We start from the raw sequence: 13,744 nt of genomic DNA, 5'->3' as shown, positions 1-13,744 counted from the left end.
AAAGATGTCCTGAGACAGAGGCCTAACAGGGAGAGTCTGTGCTTGGATTTGGAATCACTGGCCCTGAGGTGGTCGCCATGCACCTGGGATCTAGTGCAGCTCTGGGGACCTGTGTGCACAGAGTGCAAGACAGTGACTCCAGGACTAGATATGGGAGGGTACAACGCCTACATTTGGAGAGCACAAGAAGAAAGGGGTGAGTTCATGATAGAAGGATTTGAGGAGATGACAGAGTTGGTAAAATTCTTGACATATAAGCACTCAGACCTGAGTTTATCCCCAGAACTCAAAATAAATAAATAAATAAATAAATAAAAATAAAAAATCTGAATGTGGTGTTCATGCGCTCTCAGAATCCCAGTGATGGAGAAGCGGGGACAAGCAGAGCCTTGGGGCTCCCCATGCTAATGAGGGAAGCAAGACCTTATCTCAAAACACAAGAACACAAGGACAGCAGCGTCTAGTCACCGCTCTGTTGCTGTGCAGAGACACCACAACCAAGGCAGCTCTTAGGGAATAAAGTTGACAGTTTGAGAGGGTTATCCCACTGTCACCATGGCAGGGAGCACGGCAGCATGCGTGAGTGCCACTGGAGCTGGAGCTGAGAGCTATATCCTGATGTGTGTGGAGACAGACAGACAGACAGAGCCTGGCTTGAGCTTTTGAGACCTCAAAGCCCATCCCCAGTGACACACCTTCTCTCACAAGAGGCTCCACCTCCTAATCCTGCTAATCCTTCCAAATGGTGCCACCCCCTGATGACTAAGCATTCTAACATATGAGCTTATGCCGCCCACTCTTATTCAAACCACCAGAGGTAGCTCCTGGGGAACCACCAGAGGCCGACCTCTGACCTCCATATAGCCGTACATGATCTCACGTGCACATACATGAACACACATTCACAGATACATATGAATGCATATATATGTATACATGTGCACATGGAGAAAGAGGCCCTGCCAGAGAAGGCAGACAACAGGCAGGATAGCACCAAGGAAGGGAAGTGTCACAGGGGAGTGGCCTGAGAGGAGCCAGAAAACCCACAGGGAAAGAAGACAACAGCCTTTTAAGACAGGCGGGAGCTGACTCATGTTTGAAGAGTTCAGAAAGTTAGATGAGAGAGTCCTAGTGGCCCTGAGATTTCTCTTTGAATTTTCATTTTATTCCCCTCCCCCCCAGCGAGACCCCCACCCCCACTCCCAGAACTTGTGAGGCAGAGGCAGGTGGATCCCTATGAGTTTGAGGCCAGCTTGATCTACAGAGCAAGTTCCAGGACAGACAGGACTACACAGAGAAACCCTGACTCAAACCAAACCAAAACAAAACACCCAGAAAGTTGCCTTGGTCATGGTGTCTCTTTACAGCAACATAATAGTGACTAGCATGCTGTTCTTGTGTTTTGAGATAAGGTCTTACAGTGGTCCACAGCTTTCCTGTTAGGATGGATTGTACACACACACACACACACACACACACACACACACACACACTCTTCCCTTCCTCCTGGCTCTCTCTTTCTCCTTTATTTTTCAAACGAGATAGAGTTTCAGAATATAGCCCAGGCTTTCCTGGAATCGTATCTTGCCCAGGTGGCTTCCAGATTACAGGACTACCACACCTTGCCTGAGCATGGTTTCTTGATTAGGAAGTGAGATATTTAAAGTCCTCATGTTTGTTTCTGTTGCTGCTGTTCCAGCTTCAGTCCAAATTCTTCACTTATCTCTCGGATATCCCATGGTGGTGCGTTGTCAAGACAGAGGGAAATCTGTGCAGGGCTGACTCCGGCACTGCACACCAGAGTGTGCGCACCTGTGCTGTGTTGCCTCGTTCATCTCCACGGCCGCCAATGGTCTGCAGCCATAACACCCGGACATGCCTCATCTCTGCTCTGCACCCAATCAAGTCACTGCCCTGCGTCTGAAGGATGTTTTCCCAGAGATTATTGAAATATTTAGGAAGAAAGAAAGAAAGCCAGTGTGTGTGTGTGTGTGTGTGTGTGTGTGTGTGTGTGTGTGTGTGTGTGTGTGTGACCACAGGCTCCATCTTCCACATGGTTCCTTATGTGTGGGCTTTCTGCTTTGGGGGGTGTTAGGAGCCTTGGGGAGGGGAGAACACCCAGTGTTGGTGAGGTGGCAAACCTCTCTGATACAATGAAGCCAGGTTTACATGACACTTGGCTACGAGAACTTGTGCAGAAAGGCTGGACCCATTAAAGCTATGCTATACTGGGCTTTTTAAATTTTAGACATATTATTTTATTTTTACTTATATGCACGTGTGTCTGTGTGAGTATATGCCATGTGTGTGTTGATACTAAGGAAGGACACAGGATGTCCCGTGGTGCAGTTACAGGCAGCTGTGAGCCACCTAACGTGGATGCTGGGAGCTGAACTCAGGGTCCCTGGAAGAGCTGCAAGTGCAGTTAACCAGTGAGTATGAATGAGTTCAGAGCGCTGACTCTGGTGTGAATGTCTATGACGAATGAGTGAATGCCTTACACACACACACACACACACACACACACACACACACCATTTAGAAGAGTGGGATTTTTTTTTTAGTAGCTTTCCTTTGCTCCTCATGACAGAATGCACTGCTGCTCTCTGAAAACTTTCCTGCTCAGGACCTGATTGCCAGCAGTGATAACGTAACGAAGCTGAGCTGTCTGCAGCCTTGAAATCTACCTGGGAGTGAATCTCTCTGACGTTACATAGAAAGTTTGTCCCTTTGATACAAGGTGCTACCCTACCACAGACACTGATATGATATACATTAGGAATGTCTCCTGTAGCCCAGGCTAGCCTCCGACTTACCATAGGTAGCTTAGGGTGACCTTGAACTCCTAACCTCCGCTGCTTCTACCTTCCAAGTGTTGGGATTCCAGGCATGAGCTACCCAACACCAGGCTCGCATCACTTGGGAAAAGTGTTTTTGTTGTCTGAGAAGGCATCTTTGGTCAGGGAGAAGGACCCGGTTGTCCTCCTCTCAGCACTGTGCAGCGCAGGTAGGCAGATCTCTGTGAGTTCGAGGCCAGCCTGGTCTAAAATGTGAGTCCAGGACAAAAAAGCAAAAACCTGAAACAAACAAACCAAACAGACAGACAAACAAACAAACAAAAAACCCTTCTGAGTTCTGAGACCAGACCCTGGTGCAGCTGCAGGAGGGGGAGGGGTGGGAGAGGTAGTCAGACCTTCTCCGCAGCAAGCAGGAGAGGAAATGAATCAAAGATGCTATCAGATGCGTCCTCTTCTGAGACCTCCCCTCCGGAGACACAAATTCCTGCTCATCACAGTGTCCCTTAGCCTGGAGTGAGCCAGAGTCGGGCTGGAGCTTGCTGCTGGGCCAGTCGCTGATGCAATCTGTAGCAGAGCTCTCCACCTTCCGCACTTCAGGACCCTGAGCGCCACGTGTCGCCGAACCGCCGCCGCCGCCGCCGCCGCCAGAGGAGGAGACTCAGATCTGCACCCAGGAGCTGGAGCCACGGGACACGAGCAATGAAGGTAAGTGTATTGGTTTAGCTCATGATGGAATGCAGCCACCTACCTGGGACATCTCGGACAGAGAGAGAGAGGAGGACGGAAGCTTGCTTTGTTCCGGGTCCTCCGCTGCCAAGCATGGAGGCCCCCGGCCTCGTCTCCGCCCGCAGATGCTCCCACTGTGGCTCGTGCCTGGCGTCTGTGGGTACGGTGCCCAGATTCCAAGGATGCCACAGCGCCTGTCCCACATGCTCCCAAGGCGGGAAGGACCGCGCCCTTGCGCCTGAGCTGCGTAGAGATGGGGTTTACGGAGGATGCTCATGGATGCTCTCCTTGGTGCGAGTAATAGAATCGGGGGAGGACCCTCTCAGCTGCCAAAAGCAGACAGCTCATCTTTTAGGGTCCAGCTCCGGGGAGTTAGGATCACTTGAGCTTCTGGGCAGCCCAAAGGGCGGGAGCTTGCAGGCAGGCGGTGTATTCTGATGCTAATCTGAGGCAGTTGGCTCAGCGGCCAGCCAGTGAGTGGCGGTTTTTTTTTTTTTTTTTTTTTAAAGGCTGTTTTCCAGAGCTAAGGGAAATGGTACTTGGTTGATTGTGCTGTCACCTAGCTTCCCGAAAGGAATATTCCAGTAATAAAATGTGAGCTTTGGGGAGCAACAGAGCGGAGCCACGTTTCAGTTTCTGAAGAGGCGGAGGAGAGAGTTAAGAGCCGCTGACTACTCAAGCCCTCTCTGCTTAGAATTCACGCGTCATTTCTCCAATCATCCTGGATTCCTTTGCCTCTAGCTCTGATAGACGTGGAGGTTTTTGTTTGTTTGTTTGTTTTTTGTTTTGTTTTGTTTCTCTAGCTTATTTCACAAAATCATATGCATTTGTAATTTTTATACAACGCATTTATTGTATTCGCTATCCTTCTTAGTTGTTTGTTCTGTACATATCTACCTTAACATATAAGTTCGCAAACTCCATGGGTGGGCAGTCTGTGAACCGGGGAAAGCTAGAGGCCAGGAGCTTACATTCCCAGCCAAGGCCCCTTTGGCACGGTTCAAAGCTGCATAACTAGTAAAGGGGCAAACCTGGGGTGGGTACTGCCTCATTGGGAGAGGATGGGATGTGTCTCAGTTTACTCTGCTTTCTGAGTCATAGAGACAAAGGATGGAAAGTTTAAAAAAAAAAAAAAAAAAAAAAAAAAACCTCAGAAGCCAGTTGTGGTGGCACACACCTTTAATCCCAGGCAGAGGCAGGTGGATCGCTGTGAGTTCAAGGCCAGGCTGGTCTACAAAGCGGGTCCAGGACAGCTAAGGCTACACAGAGAAACCCTGTCTTCAAAAAAACAAAAAGCAAGCAAGCAAACAAAAGCACACACCAGAAGTCTTAGTCCTTGTGGGGCAGAGAGAAGAGTCAGGAGTTCAGAGCCATCCTTGGCTATACAGCAGCCTTTGGGCCACCCTGGGCTACAGGGGATCCTGGGATTGGGGAGTCTGTGTAAGAACTATTCTCAGCTCCTTGAAACCTGAAGTTTATCTGAACTGGGTTGAATTTTTGGGGGAGGAAGTTAAAAACAGCCGTTTGATGCTAACCGATAGGCTTTCTGGTGTACCCGTGACTCCCTCAGTTGTTTGGTTGTAGGTTTTATTCCTCATTTCTTGCGTGTCCATGAGCGAATTGCTTGGAAGCTGTTACCAACCAACAGAAGGCTGAGGCTACCTGGACCCTGGTTCAGTGCATCAACCAAGAAGCTGCCTGGGAGGCTGGGTTGGTTCTACTTCTGTGTGTTTGAGCATTTGTGCTTCAGGGTACGTCTTCTGTGGTGTTGCCCTGGGATGACTGGCAAAAGAGTCTCCTTTATTCCTTCAAAGCCTGCTAGCCACGTTTCTTTACTGACTTAGAATATTTATTTTTATGTGTATGAGTGTTTTGACTGCAAGTATCTCTGTGCCACACGTAGGCCCCAAGAGGCCATCAGATCCTCTGGAACTGGCATTACAGGCTGTGAGTCACCATGCAGATGCTGGGAAAGAACCCAGGCCTTCTTCTGCAGGAGTGGCCAGTGCTCTTAATCACTGAGCCATCTGCAGGCCCCCAGAGGACAGCCATCAAGAGTCTGTTCTCTCCATCCACCATGGGGGTCGCCAGGATAGAACTGAAGAGTTGAAGCCGGTAGCACACCTTTGCCTGCGGGCCCATTTCACTCAGCCATTGTCTTCTGTGTGTATGTGTACGGTGTGTGCTTCTGCCTGCATGTCTATGTGTGTCAGTGCTGGCACGCACAGGTGCGTGTGTGGAGGTCAGAGGGCAACCTCTGGTGAGCCTTGCCTTCCTCCTTGTTTGGCACAGCCTTTGTTGTTAGCCATCCAGCATGTCAGGGACGCTGGTGTGTGAGCTTTGGGAATCACTGACTCACCACCTCACTCGACCAAGCTCTGGGAATGCGTCAGCTCCTAAAGTTTCTGCTCCACCTGCTGAGCTGCCCCAGCCTTCACAGTTCCTCCTGGGGGACCCACCTGTGGGTTAGATGTCACTTCCCCAGCGCCCCCTACCGTTTGTGGGACCCAGCATTCCCAGCAAGCATGGGAGAATGTAGCTGACCCACTCACTTCCCAGGAGTACCTGTGGACAGCCTTGGTGTCATCGTTTTATCTCTCAAACAGCTGCCCAATGCTCAGAGTGTTTGCAGCGTTTGGTAACCAGGCCTCCTGCTGGACCTGTGATGGGCGCAGTTCGTAAGGAAGTAACTGAGATGCACGTGAGAATCGCAGCCTATTTTTGAACACCATTTTAAGGGTTGGAGAGATGGCTGGGTGCTTGCTGCCCCTACTGGGCACTGGAGTTCCTAGCACACAGGACAAGTAGCTCCGGTTTCACGGTGTCTGCTGCCTTCTGGTCCTCCATGAGCTCCTGAGCTGAAGTGCACTTACCCATGCACGGACACACATAAGGTAAACCCAAAGTCGGGATTCAGGAAGTCCTGGGCCACAGGCGTAGCATTGTCCATATTTAAGGTCCCATTGGATTCCCAGTGTGCGTGAATGCGAAATGAAGACAGAGCTTTAAAGACCAGATAGGAGCCAGCGTCCATGTCATCTCTGCTCTAAGGAATTTGTTGGAATCATTCACTAAATTACATTACCTCCAGAACTGCCTGTGTCCTTAAAGTAGCTGAGAGCTTAGACCGTCTTACCCACAATAGCTTGGTGTGCCTTATAGACAGGTCTCTATCATATAGGCCATGACTTTTTGGTGGAAAACGGTTTTCCCAAAATATTTGTCTTGTGTTTAGTGGGGCACAGCATAATGGGAAAGATAGTTTTTCGTTTCGTTTTGTTTTGTTTTTTGAGACACGGCTTCTCTGTGCAGCCATGTCTTCCTATAGAGTCACATTGTTCTGCTGCACCTAAGATGTATATTCTCGTGATAAAAGTAGATTAGCAATTGACATGGCCATGACTTATTTATTTATTTTTTTTGAGACAGGGTTTCTCTGTGTAGCCTTGGCTATCCTGGACTTGCTTTGTAGACCAGGCTGGCCTCAAACTCACAGAGATCCCCCTGCCTCTGCCTCCCAGTGCTGGGATTAAAGGCATGCACCACTACTGCCCAGCTGGGTTTCACATTTCAATACTAAAAGCCATGGCTCTTTGGGATTGAAAAATTGTGAAGTTGCTATACATTGAAGATACTCTTAAATTAACTAGGAAAGAAAGAAAGGAAGGCAAACCAAACCAAACCCAGACCAAAAGCCAGCTCATTTATTCTTTATTTTGATGAATGAACCTGGCATTTACAGTCTGGACCTTAGTGTGTGCCTCTATTATTTTGACCCGACCTGCAGAAGTCTTGTTTGGTTTTGGTTCCTTGAGACAGTCTTGTGGGCTGTGGACACACATAGAAAACCTGTGGCACAGATTTTGAGGCTACACTTTGGTTCCCTATGAGCATAAATGTAAGAGCAGCGCTGGGATGCTCACCCAGTAAAGCCCCAGCTGAGCCGCAGTCTGCATCCATCCTGCGTGAGGCCATTTTCACAGGACAGCCATGGGGGTTGTGGCTGGCATTCCCTCACCACACACAAGGCTGCTCATTTCTGATTGGCTGGTTGAGATACTATCTCCTGTGATCTTTGCACTGGACGTTAGCCCAGCAAGCTATGAAAGCACAGTATGAACTTCTTCAATTTTGAAGATAAGAGAGTTAAAATAGCGTGGAGCGTGGTGACGGATGCCTCAGATCTAGGCACTCACCCCCCCTCCACCCCAAGCCCCCCCCCGCCCGGAGATGGAGCTAGAAGGATCCTACATTCAAGGTCACTCTCAGATACGTAGAAAGCTTGAGGCCAGCCTGTGTGGTGTGAAACTTGGCTTTAATGAATAAAGATAACTGTAACCGTAAAGTATGCAGGGAGGCGTTGTCTTGGTTACTGTGAAGATACACCGTGACCTTGGCAACTCTTACAGAGGGAAACATTTCACTAGGGCTGGCTTACGTTTAGTCCATTATCATCATGGCAGCGTGCAGGCAGACATGGCGTTGGAGGAGCTGGCAGGTCTACATCTTTTTCCCCAGGCCTCAGAAGATGGCCACACTGGGCCTGGCTTGAGCATGAGACCTCAAAGCCTGTCCCCACAGTGACACACCTCCTAACAGTGCCACTCCCTGTGGGCCAAGCTTTCAGATGCATGCATCTATGGGGGCTGTTCCTGTTCAAACCACCGCAGGTGCATCTCAGACTCCACGGTGCCAGTTAGAGGATGCTCTGTGCACTTGAGGGCATTGCTGGCGACAGGAGAAGAGACAGCAGGCCTGAGGTTGGTTGTCCTAGCTTAATTAAGAATGGTGAGAAAAAAAAAGGTGCTTGGGGGCTGGAGAGATGGCTCAGAGGTTAAGAGCACTGACTGCTCTTCCAGACGTCCTGAGTTCGATTCCCAGCAAGCACATGGTGGCTCAGAACAATCTATATTGTCCTCTTCTGGCCTGCAGTTGTACATGTGGGCAGAACATTGTATACATAATAAGAAAGAAAGAAAGAAAGAAAGAAAGAAAGAAAGAAAGAAAGAAAGAAAGAAAAAGAATGGTGCTTGGGCTGGAGGGCTGTTAGTATAGAACAGTCATGTGTCCCAGAGTGTTGCCCAGGACCCAGGCTGGTCAGCTTGTTTTTCTTTGTTGCAGACATTGCTGTTTTTAAGTAAATTAATGAAGGTGCATTCAGACATAGCTAACAAAGTGACACTTAGACGGTGCTGTTCGCCCAACCCTCAGATGGAAGCTGAAGGACCAGATCTGTCAGGCCATTTTACACAGTTTCCTCCTGGCAAAGAAGGGTTGCTCTTTTGGTTTTATTTTCGAGCCTTTAGTTTCCTCCCATCCAAGGAAGGACAAGGGCCTCTCCTGTTTCCTCGGGACTCTTCTGCTACCCGCCAGGCTCACTTGCAGCTTCCTATGGTTGTCTCCCCCTCTGTACATCAGCTTCCACCCTGTACATCAACTATTTATGTTGCTTTTCCTGACAGCTTTGCCAGAGGTTTTTTTTTTATATACACGCTTTAATTTATTTTTACATGCATTCATTTAATGTTGTGCACACCTGAATGTGTGTGGCCACGTGAGCACCACATCAAGTTGGAAGCCAGGTAGGCAACAGGAGCTCCCATTTCAAAAGCAAGTAAGCAAGCAAACAAACAAACAAACAAAACAAACAAGACAGCCCCCCCATTAAAGGTTTTTAAACCGATATAAATGTACTAATTATACAGTGCAATAATGACCTGCAAACAGTGCTTGATTTAATTTTCATATAATTAAACCTTGGCATAGGTAGATCTTTCTGGGGCCACTAGACTGTGTACTGTGTAACATTAGCATAATCATATCCTTTTACTTAAAAAGATATTGTGTGGTTCTGCGCATGCCACACAGCACAGGGAGGTGAGAGGAAAACTTTGGGGAGTCAGTTCTCTCCGTTCACCACGAGGCTCCCCAGGACAGAACTCAGGCTGGTAGGCTTGGCAGCAAGGGCCTTACCCCACTGAGCCCTCTCTTTGCCTCTGAATCATTTTCAGTCTTGAGAAATACCTGTGTTGGGAAGGTGTGTGGGGTGCAGACAAGATGAAGGTTAATAGGGTCGAATTCTGCAGTGGTGAATAATTGCAAAGTGCAGTGGCATCAAAAAAAGACTATTGCCGGGCGTGGTGGCGCACGCCTTTATCCCAGCCCTCGGGAGGCAGAGGTAGGTGGATGGCTGTGAGTTCGAGGCCAGCCTGGTCTACAAAGCGAGTCCAGGACAGCCAAGGCGACACAGAGAAACCCTGTCTCGAAAAACCAAAAAAGCAAAAGAAAAAATAAAAAAATTTAAAAAGACTATCACAGCTGGGTGGTGGTGGCGCATGCCTTTCATCCCAGCATTTGGGAGGCAGGAGCAGGTGAGTTCGAGTCCAGCCTGGTCTACAGAGGGAATTCCAGGACAACTAGAGTTGTTACACAGAGAAACCCTGTCTTGAAAAACAAAGCAAAACAAAACAAGACTATCATAGAAAGGCTTTCAGGAAGGTAGGACCCTGGAGCTAACTGGGGAGAAGATCATGTGACCTGAGAGAGAGAGAACATCATTCATGTGCTCCTATGTTCGCCCCTTACTCTCTGGAATCTTCTCCCCACATCTGTTTACCATGCTCTCTGCAACCCAATAGCAGCGCCCTCTCCTCACCTCCCCCGGATGACTGCTGGGAACTAAACTTGGGCCCTTTGGAGGAGCAACAGGTGTTCTTAGTTCACCTAGTGATTGATCATTTTCGCACCATTCAGAAATTGTTGGCCATCTGCTATACAGATTGTTCAAGACCGAGGCCAGCCTAGGCTCCATGAGACCCCGTCTCAAAAAAAGGCAAAAGCAAAAGTTTAAAAAGTCTGTAACACTAAAAAATACTAAAGACCCTTGGCTCATCTGTTTAATAAACTGAGACTGTCGTATATTAGGCGTCCTAACAGAGGTAAAACTGTGTGTCACGTGATTGGCAATTAGCAGCCCCCTGTGTGTTTTAGAAGCACAGGTGGAAACCAACTAAAGAAGCCAGTTTCAGCTCTTTGGAGGACTCGGCTGAATCTGAACATTTGAGGGACATCAGTGGGGAACCGGCTCTTCTGTATGTCGCTCCAGCCCCCCAGGCAAGGCTACCCAGCCAGTGTCCTCAGGAAATGAGGCATCCACACGGCACAGTGGCATCAGCTTGCCAGGTGCGCGTCTCAGGTGGGTCCAGGGCTCTCATTAAGCCAGGCCACAGCTATGCTCTACGGAGGAGTTCAGGTTCTGCGGTTCTTTTCTGCTCCCTAAACAAATGCAGCTCAGATTTCACAAATGACTCATGAAGTCAAAGAAGGAGCTCTTGACTCTGCGTGTGGTGCAGCACACCTGCTGTGCAACTGTAGAGTAATCTTAAATTCAGAATTTGGCTGCACTGCAGGAGATCACATCCAAAGGCCTTCTAGGTCTGTGTGATCTGGCTGGAATACAAACATGCCTTTAATCTAGGAGACAGAAGCAAGCAGATCTGAGTTCAAGGCCAGCCTGGTATAGAGCAAGTTTCAGGTAAAGAAAAGCTGAGGTCTGGGTGTTTGGGCATTCACCTTAAATCCTAGCACTGGGGGAGACAGGAACGCACATCTCTGAGTTCTATCTAATCAGTGCTGTTCAGGCACTTTGGTTGAGAGGCCAAGCAGTGGAGTTGAGTTTGTGGCAGTTCAGTTCATGGAAGTCAGAGGCAGTTTAAGTGGGAGAGTTTTCCGGAGTCAGGGTGAAGGGAGAACGAGCTAGCTAGCTAGGTGTGAAAACAGAACGAGCCAGAGAATGAGAAGGAGCCAGAAGATTAGAACAGATTTCTAGAGTTTGTTTGAGGCCAAGAAGAGCCCAAGAAGAGCAATTCAATGAGAAACTGAGAGAAGCCAGTTTGAATCAGTCATCTGGGAGAGGAGTGTGAGCCAGAATAGCTGAGTTGAACCAGCCAGCCAGAGCTCAGAAAGAATTAAAAAGGGTGAGCTTATTAAGCAGTAAGTCTCAGAGGCTGAAAACATTCTAGGCCTAGGTTAGACTGTTTGGAGGCTAGAAGTTTCCAGGACTAGATCTAGGTTAGCAGACAGAGGCAGTAAACCTCCAAGACAACAATACCTCAGGCAAATAGAAGAGGCCAATTACTTGCAACCACATCTACAGGAAGAATACTGTTGGATTAGGGCAGTCCAGCCCAGACTGAGCTACACATCGAACAGCAGGCCATGAGATCATCTTGAACTAAACAAAACATAACAAACAAAAAAAAGCCAATAAGTAAAAACAAAAGAGAGTTTCAGACCCAGTATGCATCTTCTTCATAAAAATCCTAAGCGAGGATACAGAGAGGCAGCTCAGTAGTGAAGGGCCTGCGCTTGCACAGCCTGTGTCCTAGAACGCTAGTTATCAGGGGCAAGGGAATGAGAAAAGGACAGACCCACGTACAGAAACCAGGTGGGCTCTCTAATGGCTGCCACCTGGAACCTCAGAGCACTTACAAGGGCAGCTCAGGAAGAGCAGGCTCATCACCAACAAACCAGAGCAAGTAAGAAAGCAAAGGTCCCAGTGCCTGCAGCTATGGAAGTCGGACTATGGGTTTACTAAAATGGCTCAGCTGATCTAAAGTTGCTGTTCAGACCTCCCCCTCCTTCCCCGCTGATTGGCGGAGACCTGGAGGTGGGGTGGGTGGCGGGGAAGGGTGGACAGCCAGGGATGAAAGCGACCTCAGGTGGTGGTGAGTGTGGTAAGAAACAGACTTTTCAGGAGACAGCTTCAGTGAGACAGCTCCGGCTACTTAAACTGTTTGGGGTTGGCAGAGGATTTCAGGGTAAGTTTATATCATTGGCCAGGACCTGGGTGTTGGGAACACCTCATTTGCATAAGGAGGAATTCCTCCTGCTTCTGGATGTGGCCTTATAAGGGGAAAGGAAGTGTAACCTGACTACCAGGCTACCTGGACCTCCTGGGGAGGGGCAAGCAGGGAAGAGCCAAAGGCTGTGTGACCAACCTTCTGGGTAAAGCCAGCAGAAATGACTGCTTTCAACTCCGCATTGATACTGATCAGGCTGAAAATCAAAATGGAGTCAGTCATACCAAAGTTCCATGCCATGCATGCCTGTGTGTGTGTGTGTGTCACACATGTCTGACTTATGGGGAGTCAGTTCCCTTCTATCACCTTGTGGGTTTGGGGATCAAACTCAGGCTGGCAGGCTTGGCGGAAGTGCCCTCTCCCACTGAGCCCTCCTTCCAGCCTGCGGTTTTGCCCTTGGTGAACCTTTATTTAAATCTTTCCCAAGGTTTACCTGGCAGAACACAGCTGAGGGAGGGGACATCTTGGCAAGCATGGTTCCCACTTCTCCTTTCACACATGCTTTTCACCCTCTCTAAAAAACCAAAGCTTTCCTTTCATCCACTCCAATGGTAAGCCACAGAGGTCTCAGGGGCACAAAAAAAATGAATAACTTAGGTTATTGTGTCCTGAGCTCTCTAATCAAGCCATCATAAATCATGTCTGTCCTCCCAGCTCTTACTGAGAAGTCCCTGCCAGCCAGGGTGGAGTGTCCATGTGCCCTGATGGTGGCACTCCACCCTGATTGCCAGACAGCAAGGTGAGACCCCTTGTTTAAAGACCCCCACTTGCCCATTCTTTGAAGAGGTAGGTCCTGCATGTCACCATGGTACCCAGGAGAAGAGCGCTGGTGGCAGCGGCAGACCCTTGTGGATGCATAACACCACTTTTTTTTTCCCCCCTGAGACAGGTTTTCTCCTCTGGCTGTCCTGGACTCACTTTGTAGACCAGGCTGGCCTCGAACTCACAGCCACCCACCTGCCTCTGCCTCCCAGAGTGCTGGGATTATAGTTGTCTGCCACCACGCTCCACTGACACTGCATCTTTATCTCCACATAGTTAGGTAGAACTTTTACAGATGGGGATAATTATGGCAGCAGGGCAAGAGAGAGAGGGAGAGGGAGGGAGGGAGGAAGAGAGGGTGTGTAACTTCTCTCCTGAGTCTGGCCAAGCCTCTCAGTGGCTGAAGCACAAAGCTTTCAGAGCAACCAATGCTTGCTGAAGACATTTTTCCCTTCTGAGTGGCTAATCTGGGTCTCTCAGGCCTCTTACCAGCTGTGTCTTGTGCAGCCCCAGTGGCTCCTGGCTTTATCTTACCTGACTGTGATCCCACCCAAGGCACCTCCTGGGCCAGCATACTGAGGCAGAAGCCAGAAAGAG

General features: G+C 49.0%; 1 protein-coding gene across 1 annotated transcript in view; it reads left to right on the top strand.

The window, feature by feature from the left end:
* Window positions 1-3,478: 3,478 nt before the first annotated feature.
* The window catches only part of Bcat1 (branched chain amino acid transaminase 1), a 76,530-nt gene continuing 66,264 nt past the window's right edge, over window positions 3,479-13,744 (top strand). The window contains exon 1 of the mRNA XM_051155583.1: window positions 3,479-3,503. Within this exon, the coding sequence (XP_051011540.1) occupies window positions 3,498-3,503 (6 nt within the window). The 5' untranslated portion in view covers window positions 3,479-3,497. The remainder of the gene's footprint in view (window positions 3,504-13,744) is intronic.

This window comes from Acomys russatus, chromosome 13 (assembly GCF_903995435.1).
Source record: "Acomys russatus chromosome 13, mAcoRus1.1, whole genome shotgun sequence".
In the NCBI taxonomy this organism is placed as follows: Eukaryota; Metazoa; Chordata; class Mammalia; order Rodentia; family Muridae; genus Acomys; species Acomys russatus.
The sequence above is the reverse complement of the archived record's forward strand: the minus strand, read 5'-3'. Positions and strand labels throughout refer to the sequence as shown.